Genomic DNA, 21,538 nt, shown 5'->3' with positions numbered 1-21,538 from the left:
TAGTAAAGCTATTTTTTTGTTGTTGTTAGCGAAAACTACTTGTCTTCTAAAAAATTTTTTTTGTGTGTGTGAGTGCGCGCACGTGTGTGCATGCCAGTCCTGTGTCATGTCTCAGGGCCTGGGAGATTCTATTTCTTAAGGCTAGCAGTCTACCACTTGAGTCACAGCACTACTTCCTGTTTTTTCTTAGAGATGACAGTCTCACAGACTTGCTCCCTGGGCTGGTTTTGAACCACAATCCTCAGATCTCATGTTCTTGTGAGTAGGTAGGATTATAAGCATAAGTCACTAGTGCCTGGCTTATAAAATGTTTTGTAAGGTAAATTTTCAAGTGCACATAGTAGCAGTTTGTCCCCAACCAATGTTTGTGAGGTGTTACTGCAAATGTCTTGTTTTTATTCATTAGTTCTATTTAGTGTTTCTGTCCACCTGTGAAAGTGGAGAGAACATTTAGTGACACCTATAGGGTGGAATTGTGAATCATCACGGGTACTAGAATGCCTGCTGTTCTTTTTTGGTTGTCTCTTAGCTTTTAGGGTGAGCGTTTAGAAAATTCAGTTGTAATTCACAGCCTTGTGTCATTGTAGATTTTGGAGTTACAGCCTGTATTTTGAGTACCTTTTCCAAACCAAACAAGTATTCATGCCTTATTTCAGGTTATGTCTGCCTTTCTGTCTCTAAGAACTTAGTTTCATCTGTGTTGAAGATTCTGGCTTTGTCTGTTGCAAACACCTTAGATAATCTGTTCTGTAGAAAAGCCCCAGGTGCCGTCTGTAGTCTGTACTTCGGACATCTTAGTAACTCACCATTGCCATTTTAAAATAGTAGTTTTCTGTCCCATCCTCCAGATGCTCCCAGGGCATTTGTAGTCTCCAGCCTCAGGGTTATTCTTCCTGAGATGATGTGTCTCAAGCTTTCTGAGTCCCTGTAGTCAGACCCTGCGGAAACTTTACTTGCCAGATTGATTAGTAGTTTCTTAGAATGAATGGAAAGACCATCATTCCCACTCTTAAGAGATGCCCAGGACATACTGTACATGTGTGCAATGTTTTGAGGGAAATGTTTGCTTTGTGGGCCAGCCAGGAGAAACCTTGCGATTGGAGCCATGTTGCTTCATTTCATTGTACTCATAGTAACACAATCTGATTTCTTTTGGCTTCAGCCTGGCTTTTTGAACCAAGACCTCAGGGAAAGCCTTAGCAGCAGATTGGCAAAAACACCTCTAGTTGAGGTGTTGGTATTTAAGTTTTATCTTTCTTGGATTCAAAGGTCTTGAATCAGAAGCTCTTGAGTGGGAACTCCATGGTTGGGAATATTCTGGAATTCTGTCAAAGCTTTCTAAGTCCAAAGGGAATGTGAGAAACTTCATCTGGCTCCTACCTGCAGGTAGATAGAAGAGAGTCTTTGGAAGACAGGTTTCTGAACCACCTGCTGGCAGGAGCTCTGCCTCTTGCCTGGTGCCATGGTTAATTTGTCTTATAAAAATTCACTTTTGTGCATATGATGCTGCCAAATCCCAGGATAAAGCCAGTACTTCATTCTCAGCATGAGTATGAAGGCCCCAGTAGGGAAGTCTGAGAGATTCTTATCTCCAATTAACCACCAGAAAACTGATAGTGGTGTAGCCTTGAGCAAAAATGCTCAGGTAGCTCTCAGGTCCCAAGTTCAAGCCCCATGACCAACAACAAAAAGAAAATGCATGGAATAGCAAAGAAACCTTTTGTGTTTAAAATATAAATATCAACATGGTAGCCAGGTATAATGTCTCATGACTATCATCTCAGGTACTGGGCAAAAATGCAAGACTGAAAAGTAACATACACACACACAAAAAGAAGAGCTGTGTTTTTACTCAAGTGGGAAAATTTCCTCCCCAATCAAAGTAGTTAAAGAATTAAGGTAGAATAGAATAAGGTATTATTTTAATGCAGAATATTTCTGGGTGCTAGGAGTTGGAATGCAGAGCCTTAAGCTTACAAGGCAGCAGGCACTGTATTTCTTGAACTACATACCTCAAGCTCCCTTTTACCTTGTTTATTTTTGAGGTAGTGTCTTGCTTTATGCCCAAGCCATCCTAGTCTGCAATCCTCCTGCTGTGTTTCCTGACATATGACAAGCATATGTCACTGTGCCCAGCATTGGGTTTCCTCTGTAGCTGGGATTACATATAAATGTCACTGCACCTAGTCATTGAGATGGGACTCTTAGATACTATTTTGCACAGGCTGGCCTTGAACTTTCGTTTCTCAATCTTCCCCTCCCAAGTAGTTTGGATTATAGGCTTAAGCCTGGCTTATTGTACAATCTTTTTTTTTTTGGGGGGTGGGGGTCCGGTCATGGGGCCTGAACTCTGGGCCTGGGCACTGTCCTTCAGCTCTTCAAGCCAAGGCTAGCGCTCTACCACTTGAGCCACAGTGCCACTTGCGACTTTTTTTCTTTTTGCTTTTGTGGTGCTGAGGAATCAAACCCAGGGCCTCAGGCATGCAAGGCCAGCGCTCTACCACTGAGCCACCTTCCCAGCCCCTTATTGTACAGTCTTTAATGTGGAAAGTGTTCCTTCGATGATTGGTGAGACACAGGGAACTAGAGAAATAAAGGTCCTACAAGGACCTGCATTTTAGGCATGATTGACATGCTTGGAAACCATATACACAGATGAGCGAGTGTGAGGAGGGAGGCACATATACCCAGACCCAAGGGCCATCACTTTTTAAAATTTAAAAAAAATTTTTTTATTGTAAAGGTACTGTACAGAGGTGTTACAGTTACATGAGTAAGGTAATGAGTACAGTTCCTATGGAGCATTGTTACCCCCTCCTTTGTTTTCCCCCTACCATCTCTTCCCTCCCCACCTTCCCCAATTTCCTCCCACCCCCCAAGTTGTAAAGTTTGTTTTCAACATAGTGTCTGTACATCTCATTGTTAGAATGGATCAACCTATATCCTTGTTTCAGCATTTTGTTATTTCCCCTCTGGCCAACACTTTCATTGGCTCTAGAGTATTGCCAACTAGGTGTCCTTTAGGCAAGTTCTAACTGAAGCAGCAGTTAGTCAGCAGGAGGTCCTGCTGAGAGGCAGTCTTGTGGTATTTTTTTATAGTTTGTGCAAGCTATGAGAAACCCTTAGGTCAAGTCAGCTGGATCTAGGGAGCTGGTCACCAGGAAGAGGTTCTGTAAGGTATATATGTCTGGATTGCTCACAGGAAAGAATGAAAGAACAGAGAGAACTAGAAACTTCCCAACTTAAGTTCACACTGGATGCTGAAGTAATTTAGACTTATAAGAATTCACTACAAGGGCTAGGAAGGTGGCTCAGTGGTAGAGCACTTGGCTTGCATGCATGAGGCCCTGGGTTCGATTCCTCAGCACCACATAAGCATTAAAAAAAAAGCCAGAAGTGGTGCTGTGACTCAAGTGGTAGAATGCTAGCCTTGAGCTGAAGAGCTGAGGGACAGCACCCAGGCCCAGAGTTCAGGCCCCACGACCAACCCCACAAAAAAGAATTCACTACAAGTATAGAGGCAGATCTTTGTACTACCGGAATTTCAATTATAATTGAGGGACACACTACAATTTTACTTATAAGTTAGTGTAAATAATATGTATTTTTTCCGTATCTGTGTTGACGACTCAAATAAATTATGGCCTTTGGGCTGAATACTTTTATTCCAGGGCCTTCTCATAGCAGGCAAAGAGGTTTGTTTACTAACTGTGACAGGTTGTCATTCTGAAATTGGCTGCTTTCACTCTGCTCTTCCAGCCTGTCCTTTTCTATCTCCTGCCCTCATGCTTGTGGACAATGCTACTTTCCCATGTTGGATCCTCGTGTGTGTGTGTGTGTGTGTGTGTGTGTGTGTGTGTATGTGTGTGTGTGTGTGTGTGTGCGCGCGCGCGTGTGTGTGCGTGTGCGTGCGTGCGTGCGTGCGCGCGTGCGCGCGCACACATGCACTGGTCGTGGGCTTGAACTCTGGGCCTGGGCACTGTCCCTCAACTCTTCAGCTAAAGGCCAGCACTCTATCACTTGAGCCACAGTGTCACTTCTGGTTTTCTGGTGGTTAATTGGAGATAAGAGTCTCATGGACTTTCTTGCCCGGGCTGGCTTTGAACTGTGATTCTTAGATCTCAGCCTCCTAAAAAGCTAGGCTTATAGGTGTGAGCCACTGATGTCTGGCTTGGACCCTCATTTTGAGTCAAAGGCAGTAGAGCTAGGAGTGTGGTGATTATTGTTTTTTAAGACTTCATTCTGAGAAAGATGACTTTCATAAGAATTGGTAAGGGGCCGGGAAGGTGGCTCAGTGGTAGACCATAGAGCGCTTGCCTTGCATGCCTGAGGCCCTGGGTTCAATTCCTCAGCACCGCATAAACAGAAAAAAAAAGCCGGAAGTGGCGCTGTGGCTCAAGTGGTAGAGTGCTAGCCTTGAGCTGAAGAGCTGAGGGACAGTGCCCAGGCCCAGAGTTCAGGCCCCACAACCGGACCCCCCCAAAAAAAAAAAAAATAAATAAAAAAGAATTGGTAAGAGGGACCTAAATTATCTGTGGGTAGAGGCCAGACCTTTTTCTCCAGAGAGAAGTCTAAGGACCAGTCAGAAGTGATGTGTAGGATATCTTTGTACTATGAAAGCATGTTTAGATCTTGCCAATGCTGCTGCCCTGTGGAAATATTGTGCTTCATTTCTGTAGGAAAGGAAAAAAGACAAGAGTGGAGAGTTTGTTGCTAGGAACAAATGGGTATACATCTTTGGCTCCCAGAGCTGCCTTGTAACTTCTTTCTCCCTCCTCCAGGGCAAGCTGGCCTCCTTTTTCTTGTCTCGTGTGGATGCCTTGAGCCCCCAGCTTCAGCAGGTAATGGGAAAGGAGAGAAGTGTATGGCCTAGAAATCTGAGCCTGGGTCATCTTTTGTGGCTCATTCTTAGTTTTTATCTGTTACAGCTTTTGAACCCAGTTCTCACTTCTTCCCTGCTGATATAAGTCCAGACTTTTGCTTCCTGTGCCCATCTAGACCTTTCTTTCTCATTGTCCTTTCAGCTCCCTTTGGTCTCCATCTTTCTTGGACATTAGTAGGGTGGGGACCCTGTGGCTGGGCTAGTTTGTTTCTAACCAGCCTTCTGTCCTTCCTTCTGCAGCTGGCCTGCGAGTGTTACTCCAGGCTGCCCTCCTTAGGGGCTGGCTTTTCCCAGGGCCTGAAGCACACTGAGAACTGGGAGCAGGAGCTGCACAGCCTGCTGACCTCCCTGCACAGCTTGCTAGGGGCCCTGTATGAGGGATCTGAAACAGGTGGGGACTGGGTTTGGGAATCAGTAGGACAAGGGTTGTGAAATTTGGCAGGAGGGAGCAGGATGCTGGCCCAGGAAATGGGTTTCTGGGCAAAATGGATGAGAACATAGTCAGGACATTTACTACACGTAAAAAATGAGGAAATGGAAGAAAGATAGATGTACAAGGAAATTGTGTTGCTGCTTAGCTCCTGTGCAGAGTGAAGACTCTGGAATGGAGACGCTGCTTTCCCACTTAGATGATGTCGACACCCATGCCCTCTTCCGTCTTCAGCAGAGGTTTTCAGGACTGGCCCATTGTATGGCACTCATGCTCAGGTATGTTGGTGTTGGAGGGAGTTGGCACAGAAGTTAAAATGAGTATGGGGGGAGGGGCCGCTACACTGGTCTTCTTGCTCTGATTCTCTGTAGCTCTGAGTTTGGGGCTCCTGTGTCTGTGCCTGTTCAGGAAGTCCTGGATCTCATCTGCCGGATTCTTAGTGTCAATGGCAAGAATATTGTGAGTAAGCTAACACTTCTACATGCAGTTTTTGTTCAGGACCCTAGGATTGGAAGCTCTCCAGACAGTGTCATTCATCCCTGAAGTCCCAGACTCTTCTGTACATATGCTATTACTTACTTACTCCCTGTACTTGCCTGACACTGTGGCTAGTGCTTCTCTGGCAGAGGGTGAATTTGGTGTCCAGCCAAGTTACTGCTGAGAGGTTCAGCCATCATCTCTTTGCCCTCCACCTAGGGTCTGCTCAGAAGATGAGGGTCTGATTTTGTTGGGAGAGCTGGGGACAGGGAATGTTTTTTTTCGTGATTTGTGCATGTGTATATAGTCATACGTGTCTGTTGTATCTGTCTTTTCTCTGTCTCTCCCTATGTTTTCTCCCCACTTTTGCTGAACTTTCCTCAGAGCTTACTTGGCGATGGTCCCCTGCGGTTGTTGCTGCTGCCTTCTATCCACCTTGAAGCCTTGGATCTGCTCTCCTCGCTCATCCTCGCGTGAGTGGGGTTGGGCAGGATGTGAAGGGCCTGGGACATGCTGGAAATGAGTGTCACTGTTCCATCTCTGCCCCTAGGTGTGGAGGCCGGCTCTTACGCTTTGGGACCCTGATAAACCGTCTGCTTCCCCAGGTCCTCAATGTATGGAGCATTGGAAGGGACACCCTCTCTCCAGGCCAAGAGAGGCCTTACAGGTGACAAGCTAGGAAGGGGATAGAGAGGTGTGGATGAGGGCATGAAAGTAGTGCTGGGGTTTTGGCGCATGGACTCAGTTCATAACCTGCCCTCTTGACTCACTGCAGCACCATCCGGATCAAGGTATATGCAGTTTTAGAGCTGTGGGTGAAAGTCTGTGGGGCTTCAGCAGGTGTGCTTCAGGGAGGAGCCCCTGGAGAGGCTCTGCTCACCCATCTGCTTAGTGACATCTCCCCACCCACCGACACCCTTAAGGTGAGTGAGACATTGGCTCCTATCTTTGGTTCTTGTACGCTTGTATCATAATGTGAGTTATCACCAAACACTATCTTCTAACTCTGTTTGGCTTTCCTGCTCTCTTATGTATATGATATATATTTCCCTTTACTACCAGCTACGTAGTCCCCGGGGGAACTCTGATGGGGGTTTGCAGAGTGGGAAGCCCAGTGCTCCCAAGAAGCTAAAGCTGGATATGGGAGATGCAATGGCCCCTCCCAGCCATCGGAAAGGAGATAGCAATGCCAACAGTGACGTGTGTGCAGCTGCACTGAGAGGTGAGCGAGGCCTTGGACCCTTGGAGTTGTAGGATGGCATGGAGTGATAACTCAGAGCCACTTGGAGGAGGGTGTGCATCAAATGCAGAGGACAGAAGTAGCAAGGGCAAGAGCTGCTGGTGGAATTTTAGGTAGTGCTTTTAGACTGGGGTTTTGATGGTTTTCCCTACTGTGCACATGCACCTTCCTCCTCCCCTCAAGTCTCAGTTACCTCATTTACTCCCCAAGCACTTCATGTATGCACTATGTTTGCCAGGTACTTCTAACACTTGGGAAAAGCCCTTACCTGTGGAGCTCACAGGTAGAGTTCTGCAGGGACAGGCTGCCTGACAGCTTCCCTGCTTCTACTGCAACATAGTCTCTGAATAGAAGTTAGTAGTGTTAGTAGTACAGTTAATGGGTGATATGTATTCTACTCTCATGTACATAGAGGGACATATATAATATTGTACTTAAATATCTATGGTCCCCTTTGAGAAAGCAGACTGAGAGAAGGTAAGTGCCTTGCCCAGGCTAAGCAGTGGCAGAGCTGGGTCTTCCACTGGACTCTATTCTCCTGAAGTCTTTGTTTCATTCTGTCAGTAGCTTGCTTCTTCATTCAATGCCATTCTCTTCCCAGGTCTTAGCCGGACCATCCTCATGTGTGGGCCTCTAATCAAGGAGGAGACTCACAGGGTTAGTAGAGCCTGGTCTCCTTGGAACCTGGGGAGGGGGAGTTGCTCTGTGTATGTGGGAATCCATGTACCTCAGAGATGGCTCTGTGGAAACCTGGATGAGGTGCTGGAGAAGGGTTGAGCAGTCTTGGTGAAGTTTTTAGGTATGTTCTCTGTGCTTTTCAGAGACTGCATGATCTGGTCCTGCCGCTGCTCATGAGTCTCCAGCAGGGTGAGGTGCTGGGCAGCTCCCCTTACAACAGCTCTTGTTGCCGTCGTGAGCTCTACCGCCTACTGCTGGCCTTGCTGCTGGCCCCTTCCCCTCGCTGCCCACCTCCCCTTGCCTGTGCCCTGCAAGCTTTCTCCTTTGGCCAGCAAGAAGACAGCCTTGAGGTAACTGAGGCAAATTCTTCTTAGATTCCCTTGTTCTCATGCTAGCCCTGTGAGATTCTGTGTTCTTGATGCTCATTCCTGGCCCTTCTTGTTTTCCTCAGGTCTCCTCTTTCTGTTCAGAAGCATTGGTGACTTGCGCTGCTCTGACCCACCCTCGTGTTCCTCCCTTGCAGACCATGGGCCCCACTTGCCCCACATCTGCCCCAGTTCCCCCTCCTGAGGCCCCATCTTCATTTAGGGCCCCACCCTTCCATCCCCCAGGCCCTATGCCCTCTGTAGGCCCCATGCCCACTCCAGGCCCCATATCCTCAGCTGGCCCATTGCCCTCTGCAGGCCCCATGCCCTCAGCAGGTCCAGTGTCCTCCACAGGCCCCATTCCTTCTGCAGGCCCTCTGCCCTCTGCAGGTCCCATGCCTTCCACACGCCCTGGACCTCCAGCTACAACCAACCACCTAGGCCTCTCTGTCCCGGGCCTGGTCTCTGTCCCTCCCCGGCTCCTTCCTGGCCCTGAGAACCACCGTGCAGGTCCCAGTGAGGATCCTGTCCTTGCCTCCAGTGGGACTCCTCCACCTACCATACCCCCAGATGAAACTTTTGGGGGACGAGTGCCCAGACCAGCCTTCGTTCACTATGATAAGGAGGAGGCGTCAGATGTAGAAATTTCATTAGAAAGTGACTCTGATGACAGTGTGGTGATTGTGCCTGAGGGCCTTCCACCCCTACCACCACCACCTCCCACAAGTACCCCTCCTCCCTCTGTGGCCCCCACTGGGCCACCAGCAGCCTCTCCTCCTGTACCAGCCAAAGAGGAGCCTGAGGAACTTTCTGCAACCCCAGGGTCTCTCCCTCCCCCTCCCCCTCCCCCTCCTCCCCCTATTGCTGGTTCTGCAACACTTCCACCACCTCAGCTAGTCCCTGAAGGAGCTCCTGGAGGCGGAGGACCTCCAGCCCTGGAAGAAGATCTGACAGTGATAAATATCAACAGCAGTGATGAAGAGGAGGAGGAAGAGGAAGAAGAGGAGGAAGAAGAAGATGATGATGAGGAGGAGGACTTTGAGGAAGAAGATGATGATGAAGAAGAGTATTTTGAAGAGGAAGAAGAGGAGGAAGAGTTTGAGGAAGAATTTGAGGAAGAAGAGGGTGAATTAGAGGAAGAAGAGGAAGAGGAGGAGGAAGAGGAGGAAGAAGAGTTGGAAGAGGTAGAAGACTTGGAGTTTGGCCCAGCAGGAGGGGAGGTAGAAGAAGGTGGACCTCCACCCCCAACCCTGCCTCCAGCTCTCCCTCCTCCAGAGTCCCCCAAAGTGCAGCCTGAGCCAGAACCTGAACCTGGGCTGCTGTTAGAAGTGGAGGAACCAGGGACAGAGGAGGAACCTGGGGCTGAGACAGCACCCACCCTGGATCCAGAGGTGCTCCCGTCCCAGGGGGAGGTGGAAGAAGGGGGAAGTCCCACAGTAGGGCCACCTCCTCAGGAGCTTGTTGAAGAACCCTCTGCACATCCACCCCTGTTGGAAGAGGAGACTGAGGGTGGGAGTGACAAGGTGCCACCCCCACCAGAGACATCTGAAGTAGAAGAAGAGATGGAGACAGAGGCAGAGACTGCAGCTCTCCAGGAAAAGGTGAGTCAGCCAGGTAGGGTGGGCACCTGTGGGGTGGTGCTGGTGGGAGAAGGGTACTTCTACTAGTGTAAAGGAAGAGGTTTGCCCCAGCCTGATCCATCTTCTGTATATGTGTGACTGTTTTGAATCCTGTGTCTTTGTCCCTAAAAGGAGCAGGATGACACAGCTGCCATGCTGGCTGACTTCATTGATTGTCCCCCTGATGATGAGAAGCCACCGCCTACCATGGAGTCTGACTCCTAGCCCTCTTCTGCACTTCCACCACCTTCTTCCCAATAAAGTTATGTTCTTATTCATGCTGCTTCTGGTTCTTGCCACACCTTGTCTGTAGCCAGGAACCTTGGTGTCTCCTGGGGTTTGCAAGGTATCCATAGTCTCCACATATCCCTAACAGCTGGTCAGTTCTCATTGCCTGAAGGAGGAGCCACTAACTTTAAGGAATAAGTTAGTGTTGGAATTATAGAAATCTTGCCCTCTGCTCTTTCTAACGAGGGTTGCTCTGTAAGACTAAGCAATTTGTGTGTTGCCTTGCTTTTGATTAAGGACTAAGAAAAAGAGATTAACAGGGCTACTGATGGAACTTGTATAGACACAAATGGGTGCACATCAGTGTATAATCCCTTGGTCTGAAGAGCAGCCTGAGTGACTGTGATGAAGTTTAGTTATGAATTCTGTGTAATTTGAACTTTGGACCACACCCAAAGAGATCATCACAGACTGAGGATGAGCTCTATTCTAGGGCTGTCCTAATTATGGCATCCAACTCTTTCCCAGCTCCTCCTTAGCAGGAATTTGGTTAAGTCCACCCCAAATCCTACTCACTTTTTAAGACCTGAATATTTCTCCACCAATGTGAAGTACACACAGACAAACACACATTATATATAATTCCCATATAGACATGTAGAACTATAGATCCCCATATTAATATATATTATATATAAAGACATACATATTATATAGTATATATTGTATATAATTTCTGGGCTTGAACTCAGGATCTGGGACTTGTCCCTGAGCTTTTTGTTTTGTTTGTTTTGCTCAAGGGTAGTGCTCAAGGGTAGACATTTACACTACAATTTGAGTCATGCCCCTATCTGCAAATGTTTCTGTTTAGTATTAAAATTTCAGTGTTTTGGGCTGGGAAGGTGGCTCAGTGGTAGAGTGCTTGCCTTGCATGCATGAGGCCCTGTGTTCAATTCCTCAGCACCACATAAGCAGAAAAACCTGAAAGTGGCGCTGTGGCTCAAGTGGTAGAGTGCTGGCCTTGAGTTGAAGAGCTGAGGGACAGCGCCCAGGCCCAGAATTCAGGCCCCGTGACCGACCCCCCCCCAAAAAAAACAATTCAGTGTTTTTCCCCTCCTGAGTCAAGTTCAAAACGTACTTTTTATTAGGTGGAGAAGGTTTTGAAGACTTAAAAATCCTTGCTGTCAGGTCAGTGGTGCAGAAGTGTAAAAACTTTTCAAGTAGAAATTTTTCAGAAAGGGAAAGAATCTAATTTCTGGAAACCATAGAGAGGTAAAGTTGACATTGACCTTAAAGAATCTAGAACAAATATTCCAAGGTAAATTTTATTTTGTACTGATAATACATTCATGTGGTTTAGAATTCAAGGTTTGTTTAAAAGTTATAACCCCTGTTTCCTAGGCACTCAAACTTTTCTCCCTGAAGCAGCCAGTAATGATCAGTGTTTTTATATGTTATTTCTAGAGGTACTGTGCATATACAAATGAATTATAAATATACAAATGCATGCATATATAATACATATTTACATCTCTTTTTACACAAATGATAGTATATTTCCTCATGTCATAGAAATCAATTTCACTGTTGTAGTGGTTTACTCAGCCAGTAGTACTATGCATAATATTGGTTATTTACTAAACATTAACATTTTTGAAATAATTACTGATCCAAGTGGGTTTGCAAAGATGGGAGAGATTGAGGAGATGATAAAATGTATGTTACCCAGTTTTCCCCAGTGATTAATTTGGTCACAGGTCAAAACCAGCTATTTGATGTTACAGTGATGGACACTTTTTAATTTGGAGCAATGAATGAAATGGGCAAAAACAAAAAAATAAAAACCATCTTTGCAGCCTGGGCAGGGAAGTCTGAGACTCCCATCTCCAGTAAGTTACTCAGAAACAGTTGTAAGTGGTGCTGTGGTTCAAATGGTAGAGAGCTAGCCTTGAGCAAAAGAAGCCCAGGAATAGAGCCCAGGCTGAGTTCAAACCCCAGGCCTCCCCCTTCCCCAAATATCTAGATGTTTTGAGGGTCATTAGTAAAAGATGAGTTAAATTGTGATGAGTGCAATGGGAAAAAGCAAGGAAGGTGAGTGATAGGTTTGTATGGCTATGTCTTTTTCACATACTGATAAAAAGTTTCAAACAAGTTTAATTGTGGAGGATAGTATGTCCATTGTGTTAGTACTTTTGTGTATTAATTCTTTATTAGGGAACAGGGTCTTTAAGGCTCACCTCAGTTATAATGCAGCCCAGGCTGGCCTTAAATTCAGGATTCTCCTTCAGTTTCTAGTGCTTGGTTCACAGGTATGTGCTGCCCCCACCTGGCTCTTGCATACGTAATTGTAAGAAGCTCTCATTGAAGTTAAGAGCAGCGTAGAATTCTGGGGAGTTTTCTAGGAGTGTACTTTGGTGGCAAGTACAGAGATCCTAAAAGGAAGTCTTGCTGTTTTCAAGGGGACCAGGGAGTTTGTAAAAGGGCGGATGGGGGGAAGAACGGATGAAGTGGGAGTGGGATGAGGCTGTGTGGCTTCTACTTAGGGTGAGGTTGGAAGCTACTGGAGGATTTTAAGCAGATAACTGACATGCTTACTGTCTGAAAAATGGCTGGAGGGGCTGGGAAGGTGGCTCAGTCGTAGAGCGCTTGCCTTGTATGCCTGAGGCCCTGGGTTCGATTCCTCAGCACCACATAAGCAAAAAGAAAAAAGCCGGAAGTGGCTCTGTGGCTCAAGTGGTAGAGCTCTAGCCTTGAGCTGAAGAGCTGAGAGACAGCGCCCAGGCCCAGTGTTCAGGCCCCATGACCAGACCCCCCCCCCAAAAAAAAAGAAAAGAAGAAAAATGGCTGGAGTAGAAATAACTTGTGAAGGTGGAATTGATAGAAAGTTGAAAATCTGTTTTAGTTCATACAGGTCTTCTTCATCTTCTTAGCTGATTAGAATTTAAAGTCACCAGCCTCTTTTTTTAAGCTGATTCTCTTGCTGCAAATAGATGAGTACACGTACACACAAGATATGTGTACATGCCATTTTTTCACTTAAGTATTTGTCTAATAAAGTTTTAGAAATAAGAGTTGCTGAGTCTACCTTAGCTGTTGTGCAATTTTTGTTGCCATTCAAATATTTCTCCAAACCCTTAGTCTTTGCTATTATGCTAAAAGGCAGAAAGATATGTGTTTTTGAACCTTTTTGTTTCTTGCTTTGTAGTTCTTGATAGATTAGGAAACTTTAGGCTTTTATCTATAATAGAGTTGCAAACCCCCCTCCCCGTTTGTCTTTTGACTGCTTTTAGTGAATTTTTTGCCATGCTGAATATATATATATATATATATATATATATATATATATATATATATATATATATATATATATATAATGCTGAAACCTGTGCATTTCCAGCAATGCCTTCCATCTAGAACTACATGTCCCCAGCCCTAAACATTTATTTATTGGTTTTACTGGGGTTCAAACAGGGTCTTGCGCTTGCTTGGTAAGCCGTCAAGCTGCACTGTCACCTCTGAGTTTTTTTACTTTTATTAGTTGGATCAGTCTTTTTTTGGGGGGGGTCTGGTTGTGGGGCCTGATCTCTGGGCCTGGGCGCTGTCCCTCAGCTCTTCAGCTCAATGCTAGCGCTCTACCACTTGAGCCACAGCACCACTTCTGGCTTTTTTCTTTTTGCTTATGTGGTGCTGGGGAATCGAACGCAGGGCCTCACGCATGCAAGGCAAGTGCTCTACCACTGAGCCACCTTCCCAGCCCCATGGGCTTTTTGCTTGTTAATTGGAGATTGAAGGGCCTCATGGATCTTACTGTCTGAAATGGTTTGGAACCAAGATCCTTGAATCTCAGCCTCTTGAGAAGGATTACAGGCATGAATCATCAGCATCCAGAGTCAACTTTACCATTTTCTCCAAATACCATTTTGTTCTTGTTCTTGTTGGTTGTGGGGCTTGAACCCAACCTGAGTGCTGTCCCTTAGCTTTTCTGCTTAAGGCTAGCACTCTACCACTTTGAGCCACAGAACCACTTCCATTTTTCTGGTGGTTAATTGGAGATAAGAGTCTCATGGAGTTTCCTGCCTGGGCTGGCTTTGAACAGCGATCCTCAGATCTCAGCCTCCTGAGTAGCTAGAATTACAGGAATGAGCCACTGGCTCCTAGCTTGATGTTTATTTCTTTTTCTATTGATCTGCCTGTATAACCATATTTATTGTGGTTCTGTTATATTCTAATATAGTAGAATTAGTAGTAGAAATAGGTTATTAATATATGTTTTGTCTTGATTTATGGAGGGAAAACTTGGTAAAACCTAGAATGAGACTGCAATTCAGAACTGGGTTTGTCAGATTAGTTTGAGATTTCTGGTTTGGAAGTGAGGGAAATAAGGACAGCATATGGCCCTCAGCAAGCCCTCAGTCTTTCATATTGTTTTTGTGGTCTGAGTAGTAAATGAGCACTTAGTATTCATCCCAAGACAAACTAGGCTTGTTCTAGAGAAGGCTTCTTGACTGTCCTGAGTTTGGGTCAAGATCATTTTTTGTTGTTGTTTTGTGTGTGTGGTTGTTTGTTTCATTTGTTTTTCATCTGTCGTGGGTCTTGAACTCTGGGCCTGGGCACTGGCCTTGAGCGACTGCTCTCCCACTTGAGCCACAACGCCACTTCCAGTTTTCTGGTGATAAATTGGAGATAAGAGTCTCACAGACTGCAATCCTCCGATCTCAGCCTCCTGAGTAGCTAGGATTACAGGTGTGAGCCACCGGTGCCCAGCTAAGATCACTGTTAAACTATTAAAAGCAGCTCGATGGGGAAGAATGATTAAAGGAGCGATACTAATCAAGTTGAATTGTACTTATAAACTGATATGTTGAGTGGTAATTCCTTTGCGCTTCTGGTTAAAGATAATCAAAAGGTAATTTAAAAAAGTCCGGTGATTGTAAAGCTCTTCATTCAATTTTTATGAGACACAAAGTGTGAAGTTAGTTTGAAATTACTTGACAAGCACTTTTTAAAAGTTGCATAAGTTTGGAGGTGGAAGTACTCTTACTCTCAGGTAAGCACTAGTCGAGCATGTGTAAGGCCTGGGTTTGAGCCACCAAAAGAAAGTTGCATAGTGGGATTTTATAGAGATCAGGCTATGCTTCTGTTTTGGGGGCCTCCCAGCTGTGTAAGTGCAGCAGGAAGATGTGGTTTAGAGAAGTGGGTGGGCCTGGGGCCTGGTGGCTCATACCTGTAATCCCAGCTGAGAGCTGAAGATCCTGCCAACCTGGGCAGGAAATTCCCTGACACTCTCATGTCCAATCAGCCACCAGAAAAACAGAAGTGGTGTTGTGGTGTAAAGTGTTAGAGCTCTAGCCTTGAGCAAAAAAGCTCAGGGACAGGGCGCAGACCCTGTATTCAAGCCCCTGCCTCCCCTTACCTCCCCTCCCCCCCCAAAGAAATAGGAGGATTCAGAGATGGTGGAGGACCTAAGGGAGCCTTTCTGCTTAGGTTTGCTTAAATATGGGTTGTGGTTGGAACAAGTGGTGTAAGTGATGGACACGCAGTGATGGAGTTGAATGGTTTGTGTTTTGAAATCTGTTCAGAGGTTTGAGCTTCATTCTAAGAAGTATGGCCGAGTGCCGGTGGCTCACACCTGTAATCCTAGCTACTCAGGAGTCTGAGGATCACTATTCAAAGCCAGCCGGGGCAGGAAAGTCCGTGAAACTCTTATCTCCAATAAACACTCAGAAAACCAGAAGTGGCACCGTAGCTCAAGTGGTAGAGCATTTGCCTTGAGCTGGAGAGCTGAGGGAAGGTGCTCAGGCCCAGAGTTCAAGCCCCATGACTGACCCCCCCCCAAAAAAAAAGTATGAATTCTTTTAGAGTTTATTCTTCCCTCCCTCCCTCCCTCCCTTCCTCTCTCCCACCCTATCTCTTTCTCTCTCTCTTTCCTTCTTATGCTTGTACAGGGACTCCTGCTCTTGCTCAGCTTCTTTGCTCATGGCTTGTGCTCTACCACTTGCACCCTGCCTCCAGTTTTGGCTTTTTGCTTATTTGGAGATAAGTTTCTGGTTTGTTTGCTTGGGTTGGCTTTTTTTTGGTACGTTTTTTATTGCAAAAATGCTGTGCAGAGGGGTAACAGTTACATGAGCAAGGTAATAATGAGTACATTTCCTATTTAACATTCTTGCCTCCTTTATTTTCCACCTACCATTCCTTCCCTCCCACCTCTAGAACTACCCCCCAGTCCCTCATGCTTGGGTTGGTTTTGAGCCTTTATTCTCAGATCTTAGCTTCCTACATAGCTGAGATTATAGGTGGGAGCCACTAACACCCAGCTTAAAGTTTATTCTTCATTTATTTTTGTCATGGGCTTTGAACTTGGGGCCTGGGCACTGTTCCTAAGCTTTTTTTTTTTTTTCAACTGAAGGCTAGCATTCTACCACTTTGAGCCATAGTTCCACTCTGGTTTCCTGATGGGGAATTAGAGATAAGAGTGTCATGAACTTTCTTGCTGGGATTGGGTTTGAACTGTGTTCCTCATATCTCAGCCTCCTGAATAGCTAGGATTACATACATGAGCCACCAGTGCCTAGCTTAAAGTTTATTCTTGCCGGTGCTGGTGGCTCACATTTGTCATTCTAGCTACTCAGGAGGCTGAGATCTGAGGATAATGGTTCAAAGCCAGCCTGGCTTAAAGTGGTAGAGGGCTAGCCTTGAATGAATGAGTTCTGGGACAACACTAAGGCCCTGAGTTCGAGCCTCATGACTGACCCCCCCAAAAAGTTTATTCTTGAGGGAAATGGTTTATTCTTCAGTGTGCTTTAGCAGTACGCCTAGACTTGTGGAGAACTGAGAAGGAACCCTCTTGAGGGCCAGGCTGCTCGGTTGTGGATAGCTGTGGGCATGCTTTCCTGGGCAGCTGCCACACGGACTCAGATGCTTCAATTTCAAGGACTCTTGCCAAAGGCTGGCTGTACTGAGCAGTCTCTCAGTCTTTGCATTTTTACCCCCAAAAGAGCTGGCATCTGGACTCAGACCTCCAGGATTCTGTTGTAATTCTAATTGTGCAGAGGAGTCATTGTCATGATTTCTACTCCTAGGGATATAGTTTGGGGGAGTAGGTAGCTGGAAACAAGATAATCTCTCAAATGGAAGGGCCTGTAGCTGTTAGGATTCATTTGTAGGTGGGAGAAGTGAAAAGGAAAACTAGTTAAACATATTTATTGAGTGAGTATGATACAAAACTCCGGGAAAAATCTTTGAAAGGATTCTTCAGGACCCTCCCAGGAGTCCATGCGGAGGCAGGCAGGCACAGGAGAAACATTATCTTAAGGTTTATTAGAGGGGCCTTATCTCCCTGGGAGAGGGAACACTGGGCATCTGCCCCCATCCAAGTCGCTGGTTGGTCTGGGGGGAAGTGAGGTAAAATGATTGCGGGAGTGTGTCTGGGTGGAGAGGGAGTGGCCAGCTGTAGGGTGGAAACTCCAGGGCAGGGAGGAGCTCAGGTCTGGGTTGAGCTGAGGATCAAAGGTGGGGATAATACTAACAGTCTATTCTACAAGATGACCCCTCAGAAGGCCTCATGGTCTGGCAATACTAGAGGAAAAGCTACATATGTGGGGTCTGGAATTTGGGAGAAGTCTCAAGGGGAGATTGGGTAGGGGACATAACCAGCTGGGGAGCTGGAATTGAAAGAGAAACGCTCTTAGTGTGAAACTGAGCTAACAGCATATTTAGGGACAACTTGGAGAAGACAGTGCCCCAGCAAGTGAGAAAGAGCTGCAGGAAGTGGGGAGAAGCATCAGCGAGGCTGAGAAATGCCCCTTCTCCACGGCCTCCTTTCATGCAGTCTGTCCCAATCCTCCTCTTAGAAACTGGTGCAGAAGCACAAGGAATAGGCCAGGACTGGCAGTAGGACACCCCTGAAACTGCACACCCTCCTCCCTAAACCCTTGCAAGCCAAGAAGATGAAAAGGAAGCTCCCAGAGCTCAAATCCTGGGATCCCTGATCTCTGTCTCCACATGGTCACATTGATCTTCAGCCTTTGTACCTGGTCACTCTTCTGGTTTATACCTGATGGGGCCCATGTTTTCAAATGTTGAATGCCCAGTGGACTTCCCTAAAGTATAAACACATCTAAAATTCTTGAGGATTTTCCTAGAAGGGGCCATGAATAGCACGTGGGGCTTGAACTCTGGGCCTGGGCGCTGTCCCTCAGCTCTTCAGGTCAAGGCGAGTGCTCTACCGCTTGAGCCACAGCGCCACTTCCGGTTTTCTAGTGGTTTATTGGAGATAAGAGTCTCACGAACTTTCCTGCCCAGGCTGGCTTTGACCTGCTATCCTCAGATCTCAGCCTCCTGAGTAGCTAGGATTACAGGCGTGAGCACTGGCACCAGGCTATTTTTTCCCCATTCTATGGGTTATTTCTTGCTTCTAGTGATTGATTTCTTTTGTTGTGTGGAAATCTTTAATGTAATGTAGTTCAATTAATCAATTCTGGCTTTCATTCACTGGGCATCTAGAGTCCTATACAGAAAAATATTTACTTGTACCTATATCTTGTTGATTTTTTTCTACATTTTTCTGTGGTAGATTTAAGTTACAGTTCTTACTTTGATTTCTTTGATCTAATTGGAGTTGATTTTGTACCTGGTGAGAGATAGAGGTTCAGTGTTAGTCTTCTACAAGTGGATAACCAATTTTCCTGGCATCATTTGTGGAGAGACTGTCTTTCTCCATTATATGTTTTCTCTCCTTTGTCAAATATTAGTTAGTGATACATGTTTGGTTTTATACCTGAGTCCTTTATATTGTTCCATTGGAGTTTGGGTCTGTTTTTGTGCCATTACCAACTGCTTTCACTCTGATAGCTCTATAGTATAATTTCCTAGCTTCTTCAGAGATTTTCCACAGAAGGATGTTGAAATTTGTCAAAGGCTTTTTTTTTTTTGCATTTTTGAGATGATCATGTGAGTTTTTGTCTTGTTCCTGTTTGATTTATTATACATTTATTGATTTACACATGTTGAGCCATACTCTTATCCCTGGGATGAAACCAGTTTTATCATGGTGTATGACTTTTTAAAAATTATTTTATTTTTTTGGTCGTGGGGGTTGAACTCTGGGCTTAGGCGCTGTCCTTGCACTCTTCAGCTCAAGGCGAGCGCTCTACGACTTGAGCCACAGCGCCACTTCCTGTATGATTTTGTTTGTTTGTTTGTTTGTTTTTGGGTCCGGTCATGGGGCCTGAACTCTGGGCCTGGGCGCTGTCCCTCAGCTCTTCAGCTCAAGGCTAGTGCTCTACCACTTGAGCCACAGCGCCACTTCTGGCTTTTTTCTTTTTGCTTATGTGGTGCTGAGGAATTGAACCCAGGGCCTCAGGCATGCCAGGCATGCGCTCTACCACTGAGCCACCTTCCCAGCCCCTGATTTTTTTTTTTGATGTGAGAATTTTTTTTATTGAGAACTTTCAGATCAATGTTCATCAAAGAGATTAGTTTATAATTTTCCATTTTTTGTTCCTTCTCTGGTTTTGGAATGAGTGTAATACCTGCTTCATAGAATGAGTCCAGTAGTGTTCTTCATTTTCTATATCATGGAAGAGTTTGAAGGTGTTGGTGTTAGCTCTTCTTTGAAAGTTTGCTAGAATTTGGCTATGAATCCATCTAGTCCTGGGATTTATTGGGAGACTCTTCCTGCTACAATTTGATCACTTACTATAGCTCTGTTTAATTGGTTTACATCTTCTTTCTTCAGTTTTGGTTGGTCAACTATATTTAAAAACGTATCTCTGAGCTGGGTGCCACTAGCTCATGCCTGTAATCCTAGCTATTCAGGAGGCTAAGATCTGAAGATCGCAGTTCAAAGCCAGCCTGGGAAGGAACGTCCATGTGACTCTTATCTCCAATAAACCACTAGAAAACCAGAAATGGTGCTATGGCTCAAGCGGTAGAGTGCTCACCTTGAGCTGAAGAGCTGAGAGGTAGCACCCAGGCCCAGAGTATAAGCCCCATGACCGACAAAAAAACAAAAACATACCTCCTTCTTCTAGATTCTCCAGCTTATTTGAGTACAGGTTTTCAGAGCATTTCCTTCATGATCTTTTGGATTTCTTTGCTATCTCTTGTGACATTCTCCTCTTCATTTTTAATTTTATTGATTTGCATTTCTTTTCTCCTTGAAAAAAAAATTTCGGTGTTAGTCCCACGACTTGAAAAACTCAGGACCTGGATACTGTCCCTAAGTTTATTTTGCTCAAGGCTAGCACTTTATCACTTGAACCACAGCTCTACATCTGGCTTTTCTGGTGCTCCATTGGAGATGAGAGTCTCATGGACTTTCCTGACTTGGCTGGTTTTGAAGCTCTATCCTCAGATCTCAGCCTTCTGAGTAGTTAAGATTACAGGCCTGAGCCACCGGCACCTGGCTGTTTTCTTCTTTTGGTTAAATTGGCTAGGCATTTATCAATTTTACTTAATTTTTGTTTTTGGGCCCAGTCATGAGGCCTGAACTCTGGGCCAGGGCGCTGTCCCTCAGCTCTTCAGCTCAAGGCTAGCACTCTACCGCTTGAGCCATAGCGCCACTTCTGGCTTTTTTTTTTCTTTTTGCTTATGTGGTGCTGAGGAATCGAACTCAGGGCCTCAGGCATGCAAGGCAAGTGCTCTACCACTGAGCCACCTTCCCAGCCCATCAATCTTACTTAATTTTTAAAAGAAACAATTTTTAAATTTTATAGTTATGGGGCTTTAACTCAGGCCTGAGTATAGTCCCTGAGCTTTTTCACTCAAGGCTAGTGCTCTGCACTTTGAGCCATAGCTCCACTTCTGGTTTTCTACAGGTTCAATGGCAATAGGAGTCTCATGGACTTTTCTTGCCTGGGATGAACTGTGATCCACAGATCTTAGCCTCCTAAGTAGCTTAGGATGAGAGACATGAGCCACCGGTGCCCAGCTAGAACCAGCTTTTTAATTTTATTGATGCTTTGCATAGTTTTTGTCTCAAATTCAGTGATTTCTACCTTAGTTTTTACTGTTGTTCACTCTGTTAAGTTGGATTTGTTTTGTTTCTATTTTTCTTGAAGTGAGGTGCATCATAAGTATTTGTATGCTTGTTTATCTGATGTAAGTAGTCATTACTATGAACTTTCCTCTCAGCAATATATTTGCTATATCCCAGGGGTTCTGGTAAGATATGTTTTCATTTTTATTAATTTCAGGACCTTTTTGATTTCTCACTTTATTTTTTCGGTGACTCATGTCTTTCAACAGTATGCTGTTCAGTCTCCATGTATTTGAATATTTTCTCTAATATCTTTTGCTGTTAAGTTTTAGTTTAGTTCTATTATGGTCAGATAGGATGTAAATAATAATTTCAATTTTCTTGTATTTATTCAGGCCTGTTGATGTCCTAAGACATCATCTATTTTGGAGGAAGCTCCATGAACTGCTGTACATGTATTATGCTACTTCTGGGTAAACTTACACTATTCTGTAGGTATCTGTTGGTTTCATTTAGTCTATGGTGTCATTTAATTTAATTTTTTTGTTGTTGTTGATTTTCTTTTTCGATGACCCATTTTATTGAGAGTTGGGTATTGAAGTCTCCCTCTGTTACTGTTTTGGAGTCTTATCAGTGCTTTC

The 21,538-nt window shown here is 45.2% G+C and overlaps 1 protein-coding gene across 2 annotated transcripts in view; it reads left to right on the top strand.

The window, feature by feature from the left end:
• Pelp1 (proline, glutamate and leucine rich protein 1) overlaps positions 1-9,969 on the top strand; it is a 29,099-nt gene extending 19,130 nt beyond the window's left edge. For both annotated transcript variants that reach the window (XM_042680614.1, XM_042680615.1), the window contains 12 exons: positions 4,782-4,841; positions 5,123-5,273; positions 5,461-5,590; positions 5,684-5,771; positions 6,174-6,262; positions 6,340-6,456; positions 6,565-6,712; positions 6,852-7,011; positions 7,631-7,686; positions 7,851-8,057; positions 8,159-9,673; positions 9,824-9,969. In XM_042680614.1, coding sequence (XP_042536548.1) covers positions 4,782-4,841; positions 5,123-5,273; positions 5,461-5,590; positions 5,684-5,771; positions 6,174-6,262; positions 6,340-6,456; positions 6,565-6,712; positions 6,852-7,011; positions 7,631-7,686; positions 7,851-8,057; positions 8,159-9,673; positions 9,824-9,916 — 2,814 coding nt within the window. In that variant the 3' untranslated portion in view covers positions 9,917-9,969. The remainder of the gene's footprint in view (positions 1-4,781; positions 4,842-5,122; positions 5,274-5,460; positions 5,591-5,683; positions 5,772-6,173; positions 6,263-6,339; positions 6,457-6,564; positions 6,713-6,851; positions 7,012-7,630; positions 7,687-7,850; positions 8,058-8,158; positions 9,674-9,823) is intronic.
• The last annotated feature ends 11,569 nt before the right edge of the window (positions 9,970-21,538 follow it).

Source organism: Dipodomys spectabilis, unplaced genomic scaffold (assembly GCF_019054845.1).
Source record: "Dipodomys spectabilis isolate Male_0828 unplaced genomic scaffold, ASM1905484v1 ptg000062l, whole genome shotgun sequence".
NCBI lineage: Eukaryota > Metazoa > Chordata > Mammalia > Rodentia > Heteromyidae > Dipodomys > Dipodomys spectabilis.
The sequence above is the reverse complement of the archived record's forward strand: the minus strand, read 5'-3'. Positions and strand labels throughout refer to the sequence as shown.